The 14345-nt window shown below is 37.6% G+C and overlaps 1 protein-coding gene across 4 annotated transcripts in view; it reads right to left on the reverse strand.

Annotated features, from left to right (window-relative positions):
* The window catches only part of SBF2 (SET binding factor 2), a 459215-nt gene that overhangs the window by 219255 nt on the left and 225615 nt on the right, over positions 1–14345 (reverse strand). For all 4 annotated transcript variants that reach the window (XM_065882548.1, XM_065882549.1, XM_065882546.1 and 1 more), the window contains one exon: positions 13264–13369. In XM_065882548.1, coding sequence (XP_065738620.1) covers positions 13264–13369 — 106 coding nt within the window. The remainder of the gene's footprint in view (positions 1–13263; positions 13370–14345) is intronic.

Below are 14345 nucleotides of genomic sequence, written 5' to 3' on the forward strand. Positions count from 1 at the left end.
AATCTACTTTAATGTTTAAATTTAAGAAGCAGGAAACAAAAGAGGCTTTAGGAGTGGAATAGCAAACAAAGGGAAAGGATAATATAGAGTGAATAACTGGAGAATTAAAGCAAGGAACAAACAGGAAGCAAGTGCCTTGGCAGAACGAACTCTTTTAATTAAAACTTTCTTCTCCCCTTTCTTCCCTGCCTCTACTGTTAAACCCTTACCTAGCTGCTGAGATATGTAAGAAACTGCTAAACTCTAGGGATAGATATAAAAAAAATTGAGGCAGGTTTGGAGGAGCTCACAGCTCAGTGAAGATGGCAGGTTGGTAAAAAAACAACACACAACAGAATAGCGACCTGTAAAAAATGCTACAGAGCACAGAAAAGAGGATAATTTATCCTGCCACCATTTGTAAGTTGCATACTTAATTGTTGGAATAACCATATTTTATAAGAATATTAATCTCTAAAGTGCTCAAAGAGGAACTTCCCTGGTAGTCCATGGTTAAGACTCAGTGCTTCCACTGCAGTGGGCCCACGCATTTGATCCCTGGTTGGGGAACTAAGATCCCACATGTCGCGCAGCGCAGGGCCAAAAACAGAGCAAAATGATATTTTACACAAGAGAACTTTGTGACAGTGGTGGATAACAGTTAATAGTTATCTTGCCTCAGACATCTGCGTTCATTAAAGGATAACTCAATTCAAAGACAGAGGTAACTATTTGGTGGTAGCATTTAAACGCCATAAAAGGAAAATGGAGAAGATCGTTTTGAATCAGGATTCTTATGAACTGTCCTCAAATGATATCATGTAGCAAGCACATACTTTATGTGTAATTCTAGCAAGTGTAGTACATTAGTCAACAAGCACTCCATTGGTCAATGACTGTCAGTCTTTGGTATTTTTAAAATGGTTTCCTTTATAAAACTAGCATAAATATTTAATGTTTAATTTTGAAAAGAAAGCAATCAATTTCCTGATAACATTCTGACTACTTCTGAATGCTCAAGCTTCATCAAACATCTTACCATTTCATGAAGGCCTGTCATGGCTCTATACTGTTGCTTATGTTCTTCTTTCTGCCTAGAATGCCCTTCTTCCACTTTTCTAGCTAGTAAAAGTTAGCTCTTAGTATCTCTATTATTGCACTAATTATACTGTACTGTAATTTTTAAAATGTATCTGTTTCTCCACTAGGCTAAAAGTATTATCTGGGATAAGGGCTGAGGTTGTTTCATCTTTATATCCTTAGTGACTAGCACAGGACCTGGCACATGGTAATGGTTTTGTAAACATCCGATGAGAAAAATATACTCCTGCAGATAGGCATTATAGAAAGTTTATTCTTTGTGCTATTTATTACCAAGACGTAAATTGAACAGTCTTCCCTAGAAATTTTAGGACTCTGTAATAAAGCAGACATGGTAAGAAGTTTCTTCAGAAAAGTGCTCCAGAACAGACTAGTGAGAAGATTTGTTTCAAATCCCCAAGACAAACAGTTGACATCTAAACTGCCAAAATGATGGATTTCCCTGGTGGTGCAATGGTTAAGAATCCGCTTGCCAACGCAGGTGACGTAGGTTTGATCCCTGGTCTAGGAAGATCCCACATGCCACGGAGCAACTAAGCCAGTGTACCACAACTGCTGAGCCTGCGCTCTGGAGCCCGCGAGCCACAACTACTGAGCACAAATGCCACAATTACTGAGCCCGTGCGCTGCAACAAGAAGCCCGTGCACCATAACGAAGAGTAGCCCCACTTGCCGCAACTAGAGAAAGCCCGCGCGCAGCAACAAAGACCCAGCACAGCCCTAAATAAATAAATAAATTTATAAACGGTCAAAAAGTGATTAATCATAAATATAGTTACAGTAAAACATTAAATTTCCTATTTCCTTCTTTCCTACCTAGAGCACAATATGCCATTTATAGTAATGGTCTAAACTCTTGTGCCTGCAAATTCTCCAACTACCATTTTTTCTTTTTTTTTAATTTTAAAAATTGATTAATTAGTTTTCGGTCACATTGGGTCTTCGTTGCTGCGTGCGGGCTTTCTCTCTCTTCGTTGCTGTGTGCGAGCAGGGGCTACCCTTCATTGTGGTGCACAGGCTTCTCATTGCGGTGGCTTCTCTTGTTGCAGAGCATGGGCTCTAGGTGCGCAGGCTTCAGTAGCTGTGGCTCACGGGTTCTAGAGTGCAGGCTCAGTAGTTGTGACGCACAGGCTTAGTTGCTGCGCAGCATGTGGGATCTTCCCAGACCAGGGCTCGAACCCGTGTCCCCTGCATTGGCAGGTAGATTCTTAACCACTGTGCCATCAGGGAAGTCCCTCCAACTACTTTTTAAATTACATGTATTGAGAAAGAAAACGGCTACTTCAGTTTTTTCCATTATAACTGAGAATAAGACTAAAACAACTAATAATGCTATATGAATAATCTAGGAAAACTAATGAAAATAGTAATATGATCCAAGACAGTAGATTTTGATCATTTAAGGAAAAAGAACAAAAATCATTCTACAACTGATGCACTAATCATGTGGTTCATAAATTTACCAATCAACATATTCTTCTTAAAGGTGTTACCTTTAAAGAGAACCATTTTCCACAACCTAAGCCTTCATTCTTTCCTCTGACATCTTTCTTCTATTTCAGGAACATAAATTATTTTTGATACTCTTATAAAAGTTAATGTCACTTTAAGAATAATTATATAGCATTACAAACAGAAGCTTTTCCAGAGGAAGACAAAAGAGAGAATGTCAGAAGTTTTCCATTAAAATATTTAAAAGCAGAAATAACTTTCTAAATAGCAAGTTATGGTTACAATCAACATTTTAAGGATATTTATGTAAAAAGGAAAAATTATGTTTATAAGATAAACTGAAGAAAAACTCTAGCTATTTTAATAATTTTTAAAAATCTATATTTAGTATTAGATATAATACACAGAAATATTGACTCAATAATTGCTAATGAAAAACTGACTAAATATGGGTGAGCAAAAAGAAAGTATGCATATAAAAAGTTTATACCAAGATGGAATCATGAGGAAATAAAAATCTTGATCAGAGCAATAATGAATAAGGAGATTGAAACGGTAATCAAAACCTCCCAACAATGAAAAGTTCTGGACCAGGTTGTTTCACTGGTGAATTCTACCAAACACTTAGAGAAGAATTAATACCAATTCTTCTCAAACTCTTCCAAAAAACTGAAGAGGAAGGAACACTCCCTAAGGCCAGAATTATCCTAATAACAAAGCCATGTAAGGACTCTGTAAGAAAAGAAAACTGCAGGCCAATATTACTGATTAACATAGACATGAAAATTCTCAATAAAACACCAGCAAAATAAATTCAGCCCATTAAAAGGATCATATACAATGGTCAAGTGGAATTTACTCCCAGAATGTAAGGAGAGTTCAACATATACAAATCCATCAATGTGACATATCACACTAATGAAATTAAAGATTAAAAAAATCCTATGATTATCTCAACAGATGCAGAAAAAACATCTGATTGAACATTCTTTCATGATAAAAACTCTCAACAAATTGGGTATGGAAAAAACATACCCCAACATAATAAATGCCACATATGACAAGCCCACGGCTAACATCTTATTGAATATTTAACAGTGAAATCATGAAAGCTTTCCTGCTAAGATCAGGAACAGGACAAGCTGCCCACTCCTCTTCAACACAGTACCAGAAGTCCTAGCCAGAGCAATTAGGGAAGAAAACGAAATAGAAAGCATCCAAATCCGAATGGAAGAAGTAAAACTGTCTCCATTTGCAGATGATATGATCTTATATATAGAAAATCCTAAAGACTCCACCAAAGAGTTGTTAGAACTAATAAACAAATTCAGTAAAGTTACAGGATATAAAATCAACATACAAAAACCAGTTGCATTTCTATATACTAACAATGAACTATCTGAAAAAGAACTACAATAATCCCATTTACAGTAGCATCAAAATGAATAAAATACTTAGGAATAAATTTAACCAAGGAGGTAAAAGATCTGTACATTGAAAACTATGACACTTTGATGAAAGAAACTGAAGAAGACACAAATAAATTGAAATATATTCCATATTCATAAATCAGAAGAATTAACATTGTTGAAATATCCATACTACCTCAAACCACCTATGGATTCAAAGCAATCAAAATAATTATATTTTTCATAGACATAGAAAAAAAATCAATCCTAAAATTCATATAAGTCCCTAGATAGCCAAAGGGATCCTGAGAAAGAAGAACAGAGCTAGAGGTTTCACAATTCTTGATTTTAAACTATATTACAAGGCTACAATAATCAAAAAGTATAGTATTGGCATAAAAACAGACACATAGATCAATGGAATAGAATTGTAAGTGTAGAAAGAAGCTCACACTTATGCAGTCAACTAATATTTGACGAAGAAGCCAAAAATATTCAATGAGGAAAGGACAGTCTCTTCAACAAGTGATGCTGGAAAAATTGGATATTCGTGCACAAAAGAATGAAATTGGACCCCTAACTCACACCATTCACAAAAAATAACACAAAGTGTATTAAATAATAAAAGAACCAAAACTATAAAACTACTAAAGGAAACAGGAAAAAATCTTCTTGATATTGGTCTTGGCAATGATTTTTTGGATATGACACCCAAAGCTCAAGCAGCAAAAGCAAAAATAAACAAGTGGGACTACACCAACTAAAAAGTTTCTGAACAGCAAAAGAAACTATCAGCAAAACGAAAAGGCAATCTACAGAATAGGAGAAATTACATGCAAACCATCTATTTGATAAGATATTAATATCTAAAATATATCAGGAACTCATACAACCCAATACCAAACAGAAAAAAAAAGATTTAAAAATGGGCAAAGGACTTGAATAGATGTTTTTCCAAAGAAGATATACAAATGCCAACAGGCACATGAAAAGATGCTCAACTTCACTAATCATCAAGGAAATGTAAATCAAAACCACAATGAGATACCATCTTACAACAGTTAGAATGATTTTTTTTTTTTAAGATGTTGGGGGTAGGAATCTAGTAAGTTATTTATTTATTTTTGCTGTGTTGGGTCTTCGTTTCTGTGTGAGGGCTTTCTCTAGTTGTGGCAAGCGGGGACCACTCTTCATCGTGGTGCGCGGGCCTCTGACTATCGCGGCCTCTCCCGTTGCGGAGCACAGTCTCTAGAGGCACAGGCTCAGCAGCTGTGGCTCATGGGCCCAGTCGCTCCACGGCATATGGGATCCTCCCAGACCAGGGCTTGAACCGTGTCCCCCGCATTAGCAGACAGACTCCCAACCACTGCGCCACCAGGGAAGCCCCTAGAATGATTATTATCAAAAGAGAAGAGGGAATTCTTTTACACTGTTGGTGGGAATGTAAATTGGTCCAGCTACTATGTTAAACAGTATGAAGCTTCCTCAAGAAATGAAAAATAGAACTACCATATGATCCAGCTATTCCACTTCTGGGTATATATCCAAAGGAAATGAAATCACTATCTCAAAGAGGTATCTATACTCATGTGTTCATTGTAGCATTATTCACAATAGCCAGGACATGGAAACAACCTAAGTGTCCATCAACGGATGAATGGAAAAAGAAAAAATATATATACTACACTGGAATATTATTCAACCATAAAAAGGAAGGAAACCCTGTCTTTCATGACAACATGGATAGACCCTGAAGGCACTATGCTAAGTGAAATGTCAGATAGAGAAAGACAAATACTCTATATATTCTCATTTATATATGGAATCTAAAAAAACTGAACTCATAGAAATAAAGAGTAGAATGGTGGTTGCCAGGGGCTAAGGGGTGGGGGAAGTGGGAAGATACTGGTCAAAGCGTAAAAATTCCGGGTATAAGATGAATAAATTCTGAGAATCTAATGTACAGCATGGTGACTATAATTAACAATACTGTATTACATACTTGAAAACAGTGAAAAGAGTAGATGCTAAATGTTAACAGCACACACACAAATGATAGTTATGTGAGGGGATGGAGGCGTTAACTAATCTTATTGTGGTAATTATTTTTCAGTATATACAAGCATCAAATCACCACATTGTAAACCTTAAACTTATATATGTTATATGTCAATAAAATATCAATAAACACAGATGTTACGTGCTTAATGTTGTTTTACTACGGAAACAAAGTGACAATAGCTAAAGGCCCAAGATCATTTTAGTCTGTGACTTTAAAAATATCTAGTAAGTAGTATACTACAAAAATTAGGGAATAAGTATTCTAAAACTAGTGTATTTGTAGTTAAAAACCAAATTATAGGTGAATATATATGACAAAAGATGTAATGAGAATTTCACAAAATTATTTGGGTCAAGGAAGGATACCTGAGCTATGGATTAGATTAAAAAATCAGAGGGGCTACAGCAACCAGTTCTTGTGAATATAATCTTACTAATGTAAAAAAATTACAATTTTCCACACAAAACACAAGTCTTCAGGTAAACAAAAACAATTCACATAGACTACAAAAAGATACAAACAAATAAATAAAATAGGTGTTAAGTTGGAGATGAAGATGGTTAACAGAAAATTTTAAGGAATGAGGTGGGTAATGGCAGAGGTCCACATAATTACTTCAGGCAAACACAGAGACCTCTGAAACTGTGAAAAACAAATTCATTATCATAACAATCCTTGGAGAGAAGAACCAAGGAAATGCTATCATTACATTTAGACTTTTTACAGGAAAACTAGTCAAGGCTACAAAAGAATCTTAGAGTCTTATCTGCTTCCTGTCTGTGCTTTGTAAAATCTACCACCACTACCCCACCCCCAATCCAGGTAGTGAACTCTGATAATGGTCTAATACTGACCTTCAACAACAGTCCAACCAAAATGACTGGTGATAAGAGCATGCCTTCAGCAGAATTATCAGTACCACATGCTCTGAGAAATACAACTCTGCATACAGTGCTGTTTTAGAAGCATCTTTCTTTCTCCTTTCCTTTCTTATCTTTTCCTTATTCTTTCCCTGGAAAAGTAAATTTTGAATATGTAAGCAAAAGATAACTAAGCTCAAAATACTAGAGAGTAAAATAATGACATTTGATATTCAAATGGCTAATCACTGTGTTATGGCGCACTTCATCCATACACAGAACTCTCCTAGGAGATATGACTGCCATTTTCTTCATGGCTAGTGTATTAATTTATTCAAGAAAAACCGATGCCTTCTGTGCCCAAGGCACTATGCAGATACACAGAATGCAAAGAATAATAAGACAAGGCAGTTCTTGAAGCTCCCAGTCAAGTCAGGGAAAACTCCCTATTAATAAATAAGGAAAAAGCAGAGTAGAACTTCCATACTCTCCCTTGAAGACATTTAGGAATCAATATATCAGTCCTGTACTGCCTATCTCTAGACTTTTTGTTGTCTGAGGATAAAATCTCTAATTTATTCAAGCATTGTACTTTTTTAAAAAATAAAAGGTATACATATGAAGAGTTAAATAGTTGTACAAGTTTTCTAAATATTTGTATTGTAAGATAAAGGACAAATGTAGAAAAGCATACAAATCAAATGTACAGCTTAATGAATTATCTTACAAACACTACCTAGGTCAAGAAGGAACTTTGCTAGCAGCCCTAGAAGCCCCTTCTATGTGCCTCTAATCACAACCACCTCTCTACTGCCATAAGTGACCAATATCCTGACTTTATTAACCATTTTCCTGACTTCTCCTATAGACATTCTTATCACCCAAATGTGCATCCCTAGACACTATAGTTCAATCTCACTCTATTAAAAATGGGATGTGTTTCAAATCTTTTTTTAAACAAAATTTTGGCCACACCGCGTGGCACGCAGGATCTTACTTAGTTCCCTGACCAGGGATCGAACCCACACCCCCTGCAGTGGAAGCACGAAGTCTTAACGACTGGACCGGCAGGGGAGTCCCTCAAATCCCTTTTAATCTAGAGGTTCCTCCTTCATTCCTTGTAATTTATTTGTTAAAGAACCTGGGACAGGCTTCCCTGGTGGGGCAGTGGTTGAGAGTCCGCCTGCCGATGCAGGGGACGTGGGTTCGTGTCCCGGTCCTGGAGGATCCCACATGCCGCAGAGCGGCGGGGCCCGTGAGCCATGGCCACTGAGCCTGCGCGTCCAGAGCCTGTGCTCCGCAACGGGAGAGGCCACAGCAGTGAGAGACCCGCGCACCGCAAAAAAAAAAAAAGAAGAACCTGGGACATTTGACCAACAGTTTCCTAGAGCCTGGATTTTGACAACTGTAGTCTCTTGGGCCAACGTGTTCCCCATCTTCTGTATTTCCTATGATCAGAATCAGATTTAAGGTCTCTGGCAAAACACAGGTAGTGCTTGGCAAGGTTAGGAACATAATATCTGCCTGTTTTTCTTCTGCGAGGGTTGTAAAATGATGTTCTATTTCGATAATTTCTTTTTCATTTATTTTTGAAGCTTTTCTAGAACTTTAGAGAAACTAAATTATACAGGATGCATTCTTTCTTGTCTGTTTTTTTTTTTTTTTTCTTTATGCGGTACCCGGGCCTCTCACTGCTGTGGCCTCTCCTGCTGCGGAGCACAGGCTCCGGATGCGCAGGCTCAGCGGCCATGGCTCACGGGCCCAGCCGCTCCGCGGCATGTGGGATCCTTCCGAACCGGGGCACGAACCCGTGTCCCCTGCATCGGCAGGGGGACTCTCAACCACTGCGCCACCAGGGAAGCCCTGTTTTTTTTCATTGAATATAATTATTTTCAAATTAATCCATATGGTAATTGTAAGGCCAGCAGGTCCGAGGAAGGGCCCAGGGAGCCAGACGGAACCCCCGCCAAAGTGGCTGATGAAACCGACACCTGACATTGCCACAGTACTCGGCCCCGGTCTTCCCACTCCCCGAGGGGCGGAACCAACGGCTCTGAGGCTGATGCAACCGACACCTGACATTGCCACAACAACCGAGAGATTACCCAAAAAGGGCTGCTTCACACAGCAAGCACCTCCCCTGCGTCCACGCCTATAAATTTTGTTCGCGCCCGCACCTGGGCGAGACTTCTCTGGCCCCTTTCTCTCAGACCAGTGAACCTCGCCCGGGAGCGTTCCCAAATAAAGCATGTTTAAACTCTCCTCCGTTATTGGTGCCGTTCCTTACAGTAATATGTATCAACAATTCATCTCTTTATATTGCCCAGTAGTATTCCATTGTATGGATATGCCACATATTATTTATCCATAACCATTATTCATTACATTTATGGACACTAAGCTTGTTTCCAGATTTTCACTATTATAAAAATATGGATATGTCCATTCATTTACAAGTATTTTTTATGGACAATGCTATCATTTTACTTAAGTAAACGCCTAGGAGTGAAATGGCTGGATTATTTGGTTTATTTAACTTTTTAAAAAAGTCAAACTGCATTCCAAGGTAGCTGCCCCATTCACACTCCCATTAGCAGTAAACTGAAGTTCCCATTCCTCCACTTCAGGCAGCCCTCTGAAAAGCTGGAATGCTAATATTCCCCTCCCTCCTTCTCAAGGTATTGTGCACCTACTCCCAACGCAGCAAGCCACACCTCATTCTCCTTTGTTCCCAGTGGCCCTCAGGCATCCCAAATATGCTAATTTTGTCAGTGCTCCGAATATGGCAAGACAGAAACCATTTCCTTGGCCCTGCACTTTGTAAATCTGGAACATTGGACGGACACTCCACTTTTCTCCTTCCCTTTCCCCCAAGGAGAAGCTGCAAGCTGGGCGTTCTCTTCCAGTGCTGGCTGTGCTGGCTTGGGGGTGAGGCTGACCAGGTAAAGTGAACTTGCTCTTCTTACCTGTTTCAATGTAGCTGTTCTCAGCTCTGTGATCAACTGGGGTACCACACCTTCTTAAGTAGCTTCTGGAATTCTCACAAAGGTTTTTTGGTCTGTATATAATTGTTAAATTGATGTTTCTGTGGGAGAACGAGGACTGGGACTTCCTATTGTGCCATCTTGCTGATGTCACTCCCTAAATTCTCACTCTTGACTGTCCATCTCCTTCACTATTTAAGCATAGTTATTTTAATATCTGATAACTACCTTCTGGTGCCCCTGGGGGCCTTTTATATTGTCTATGGTTTCTTTTATATTTCTTTCAGATAGCTTTAGTCCTCATGTTTCTGGTTATTTTTTTTAACTTGATGGTCTGCTTTATTTTTTTTTAATTAATTTTTTCATTGGAGTATAGTTGATTTACAATGTTGTGTTAGTTTCTGCTGTACAGTAAGGTGAATCAGCCATACATATACATATATCCACTCTCTTCTAGACTCCATTCCCATATAGGTTGTTACAGAGCACTGAATAGAGTTCCCTGTGCTATACAGTAGGTTCTTATTATCTTTTATATACAGTAGTGTGTATATGTTAATCCCAATCTCCCAATTTATCTCTCCCCCTTTCCCCCTTAGTAGCCATAAGTTTGTTTTCTACATCTGTGACCTATTTCTGTTTTGTAAATAGGTTCATTTGTACCATTTTTTAGATTCCACATGTGTTATCATATATTTGTCTTTTTCTGTCTGACTTATTTCACTCAGTATGACAATCTCTAGGTCTATCCATGTTGCTGCAGATGGCATTATTTCGTTCTTTTTCATGGCTGAGTAATATTGGTATATGTGTACCACATATATTGGTATATATGGTATATATATGGTATATATGTACCACATCTGCTTTATCCATTCCATCGTCGATGGACATTTAGGTTGCTTCCATGTCCTGGCTATTGTAAACAGTGCTTCAATGAACACTGGGGTGTCTGTATCCTTTCAAATTATGGTTTTCTCTGGATATATGCCCTGGAGTGGGATTGCTGGATCATATAGTAGCTCTACTTTTAGTTTTTTAAGGAATCTCCATACTGTTCTCCAATAGTGGCTGTACCAATTTACATTCCCACCAACAGTGTAGGAGGATTCCCTTTTCTCCACACCCTCTCCAGCATTTACTGTTTACAGATTTTTTGATGATTGCCACTCTAACAGGTGCAAGGTAATACTTCATTGTAGTTTTGATTTGTATTTCTCTAATAACTAGTGATGTCGAACATCTTTTCATGTGCTCTTGGCCATCTGTATGTCTTCTTTGGAGAGTACTGGGCATACATGTAAAAATCTGTAGATATATTGGAGGCCTAGAATGCAGTTATCTTGCTCCAGAAAGGATTTACTTTTACTCCTACTATAAGGCTAAAGATAGTAGCATTAAGGATCATTTTAATCTGTTTCTAGGAACTGAAATGATTTCAAGCTGTACTTCAGGCCCTCAGGGGGACTGTCTACTTGTGATATACCCTCTCCCAGGATATGGTCCTTTATGGTTCCAACTCAAAGCAAGAGAGCTTTGTAAAGGAATTTCCCTTGGTAAAATGTGAACTCCGATTCTCCCCTTCGCCGCTGGATATCAGTAGTACAGAGATCAGTTTTTCAGTAACTTCTTTCAAAATCAAGAGATGCTTGAGAAAAAGTGGTCCCAAATATCTGGTTCACTTCTCTAGGTTTTTTTCTTCTCTTGGACCATAGTTTGGTCATTATTTACTGCTTCCGACGCTTTCAAGTAGAAGTTGTTTATGCTTGTATAGCTTTCCAAGTATTCATTGTTAAAGGGGTTAGTCTGAATTACAAAGGCCATCATTACTGGAAGAGAGGTCCAGGTTTTATAAATTTATACTTTATCTATAGCAGTTTTTCTCATCAGGAGTGCTACTAGTATTTGAGGTAAAAAATCTTCTCGTGCACATATATTATGCATGAAGAATGTTTAATATCCCTGGGTCCTAGGCATGAATGCCAGTAACAATCCCTCCCCTCCCCTTCAAATCATTGTAAAAATGCAAAAGCATGAGAGGTTTATAAGGCACTCATTAAGTATAAGATCAATGGTAGCATTTGGGAATGTGAAATTTTGTGTCATATCCTTCTATTCCTCTTCATGGTAGACCTTTGCTTTGATTGACCCTTTAGAGGTATACAGGCCCTCTTAACTGAAAAAGGTCAGGTGAATAGTGGTTAGATAAAGTCAATTAAGTCAGTGATTAGGAGGGACCATGGACAGGCTGTAGGTAGTCCATGAACCCCTAAGATTATATCTAAAAGTTCGTGGAGGGAGGTTTTAGTCAACAAGATGTTCTTTAGAGAAGTAAGTACCACCAGGGAGACAGTACCTATTTCACACGTTAAGGAAAATAGCTTTAATTAAATTAGAACTTGGTTGAGATGACTCAATGAGCAGAAACTTTCAGGGAGGAAGAGAAGGAATATGTAATTTTTGAGAGTTTAAACCCCTAAGGTGGGGGCAGATGTAATAGAGAACTACTACTTTGGGGTTGATGTCACCTTTCATCTTTATTAGGATACTAGAAACTCTACTTGTATTTACATTAATCTCTTCTAAGGCTTTCTAAATTTCACTGACTGAAGTCACAGCAGAAGAATTAGGATGGGGCCAGTAAAGAAAAAGGAGAGATAAATTTCAGAGTTAAGCAGGGAGTAAAATTCAACATGAGATAGGAGGGAAATAAGAAGGTAGAATTTTTGTGCAAGGAATTAAGAATTCCATGGAGAACTACTAGACTATGAGCCCCAGGAAAGGGAAGGTTTCAATTCAACTAGAAAAAGACAAACACAGATGGAGAACAATGAGAAAGACTGAATCAAAGAGAGTGGAACACTCTTACACAGGTACATATAAAGGATAAGTACGAGGTAAAGTAAGTGGGAATCTCTGGCAGCACTGGTCTAAAACATACTTATTTTTAAGTTATAGTACTCCTTTAATGAAGTATGAGCTGTCCAATGTACAGAGGGCACTTTCTAGTGTCCTCCCCCTAATACGTCATCCTAGCCATTGCTAGAAAATTAAAGTCTGATACAGGTGGTAGGATGAAAAGGATGGGACTTTTAGTTCTATCCAACAAGGTTTCTATAAAAGCAATTCATCTAAGGAAAAACAAAATATACTATCTATTCGTCTTTTAAAGCACAGAAGATATGTTTACTTTCTAAAAGCTTAATTGACTTAAGAGCAAAAGGGGCCTGGGTTAATTTTAAAAAAGAATGAATACTAGTTAAGATTAGAACCCATATAATTATATAGTTTATATATCAGTTATCTAATGGTTTGCTTTTTATTTTCCTGATTTATGTCAGGTGATGTAGGCTTAAAATAAATCTTTTTTTCATAGGCTTTTATAAGAACACTGAAAATGGGAGAAGGAGACATACCCAATTGCTGGAACAGGAGGGCCGCACTAGTGCCTGTGACAGGAAGACTATCATGCAAGGGAGTCTGGATCAGCTGTCTATCTCCTGCACCCAAGGAAAACAGCTTCTGCAGAATGGGCGGAAAACACACACACACACCACAAGTGATTTCTTTTCAGATATTTTCTTAAGATAAAAAAATCCCTTTGAAGTTCAAATTTAAAGCAGATGATGACCATGTAAGATCCAATTAACAGATGTGAAGGGCAATAATGCAGCCCAAAACATTCAAGTTACTTTGTGTCCAAATGAATACAGTACAAGAAAATTCAGTAGTTGAAAGGTGAAAATTTAGTAATCATGAGATACACAAATCATTGATAATAATACTTAACTAAAAAATAGTAAAATGTTAAAGCTAACATTTATATGACAGTTATATGTCAATAAAAGTGGAAAAACAAAAGAAATACAGTAATATGAACCATGCATGTAATTTAAAAATTTCTAGCAGCTACAATAAAAACGTTTTTAAAATTAAAAAATAAATAAAATAAAATCATGTCAACAAAATCCCCATCATAATAAAGGCTCATAAAACAACTCGGCTGCTTTAAAGTTTAGGTCCAATCATGACCAAACTCACATTTCATATTATGCCCTTGTAGCAGAAATAGGAGAATGAGGGAGGAGAGTGCAGGAGGAAAAAAACCTTAAGAGTAACCAAAAGGCGCTAGGAAAGACAGGAGACAGCTAAAAAGGCAAAGGGCACGGGAAAAAGATGCCATTTTTACTATGAGTAACATCTCTATTGGACCGAGGATAAAAAACTGTAATTTTTAGAGGGCTGTCCTTTTCCTCAATATTACATAAGAATAAGCAAAATAAGTAATCAGCTAATCAATTTTAGGACTTAAGGAAAGGAGCCTTTAAAAAAAAAGTTCTCTAGAAATATTAAGTCATAGCAACTGAAGTTCTCATTTTTCTACTTCAGAGACGAATATAAAAATTTCAGGACATACAGAAGATGAAAAACATGCCACTTTGAGAAAGTTTTATTTCAGTAGAAGAGTTTAATGTCCTCATGGGCTCAATCTATGACA

Source organism: Phocoena phocoena, chromosome 8 (assembly GCF_963924675.1).
Source record: "Phocoena phocoena chromosome 8, mPhoPho1.1, whole genome shotgun sequence".
Classification (NCBI taxonomy): Eukaryota; Metazoa; Chordata; class Mammalia; order Artiodactyla; family Phocoenidae; genus Phocoena; species Phocoena phocoena.